Below are 985 nucleotides of genomic sequence, written 5' to 3' on the forward strand. Positions count from 1 at the left end.
CCCCTGCCGCGACTCCCCCACGGCCGCCATCTCCATCCCCGCTCTCCAATCCTCGTCTTCCATCATTCTCCTCTCCGCCGGTGACATTCACGAGTTCACTCTCCATTCCCTCGACGCCTCCCTCCGCCCCCGTTGCGTTGGCGGAGATTACTTCGAAACAGACCTCTCGAGCCACTCATGGAAATCCCGCCCCCCCATCCTCGACCTCGGCAATGGTTCCTACACTCTCCGCCTTCAGCTCCACCCAAGCTTCGCGTCTCAAAATGCTATTTTTAACCTCTCCATCGTCCTCCTGTTCCGCTCCTTCGACGGCCTCAAGATTTATCCCGATCGCTTGGCAGTCCGCAGGGAGGTCAGTCGCATCTCCATCAAATTTTTCACACCTCTGACATCCGTCCCCCTTCCCAACCTTCAGATCTGCCAACCCAATGACTTCACCCACGCCGCGTGGTCCGGTCGCTGGACTCGCCTCACCCGAAACGACTCCTGCACCGTCGATCACGCAGGTCGGTACCGCTGCATCGACCCTGCTTTCCCCTGCGAACAACCGTGGTGCAGCGGATCGCTCGCCGCCCTCGAAAGCAATGGCTGGGTCTATTCCGCTCACTGTGCCTTCCGCTTGTTCGAACAATCCTCAGCATGGCGCTGTCTCCGCGGCAAATGGCTTCTTTTCTGGGGTGATTCTAATCATGTCGATACTATCCGCAACCTCCTCAACTTCGTCCTAGGCTTGGTAGACATTGAAGCTGTCCCGCGCCGTTTCGATCGGTATTTCACCAACCCCGTCAACAATTCCGAGACCCTGCGCATCACCAATGTGTTCAATGGCCATTGGAACGATAGCTTAAACTATCTCGGCCTCGCCTCCCTTCGCCACGCACCATTCCGCAGTCTGCTTTGGAAATACTTGGACGAACCGGGCGGCCAAACGCCCGACGCCATCGTCCTTAACTCCGGTCTACACGATGGCTTCTACTGGAAGAGC

At 57.7% G+C, this 985-nt stretch overlaps 1 protein-coding gene across 1 annotated transcript in view; it reads left to right on the plus strand.

Annotated features, from left to right (window-relative positions):
• Position 1: 1 nt before the first annotated feature.
• Positions 2-985, plus strand: part of LOC110024796 — a gene marked incomplete at its 5' end in the record, with an annotated part of 2,830 nt that continues 1,846 nt past the window's right edge. The window contains 1 exon segment of the mRNA XM_020724954.1: positions 2-983. Coding sequence (XP_020580613.1) covers positions 2-983 — 982 coding nt within the window.

Source organism: Phalaenopsis equestris, unplaced genomic scaffold (genome assembly GCF_001263595.1).
Source record: "Phalaenopsis equestris unplaced genomic scaffold, ASM126359v1 Scaffold000276, whole genome shotgun sequence".
Taxonomy (NCBI): domain Eukaryota; kingdom Viridiplantae; phylum Streptophyta; class Magnoliopsida; order Asparagales; family Orchidaceae; genus Phalaenopsis; species Phalaenopsis equestris.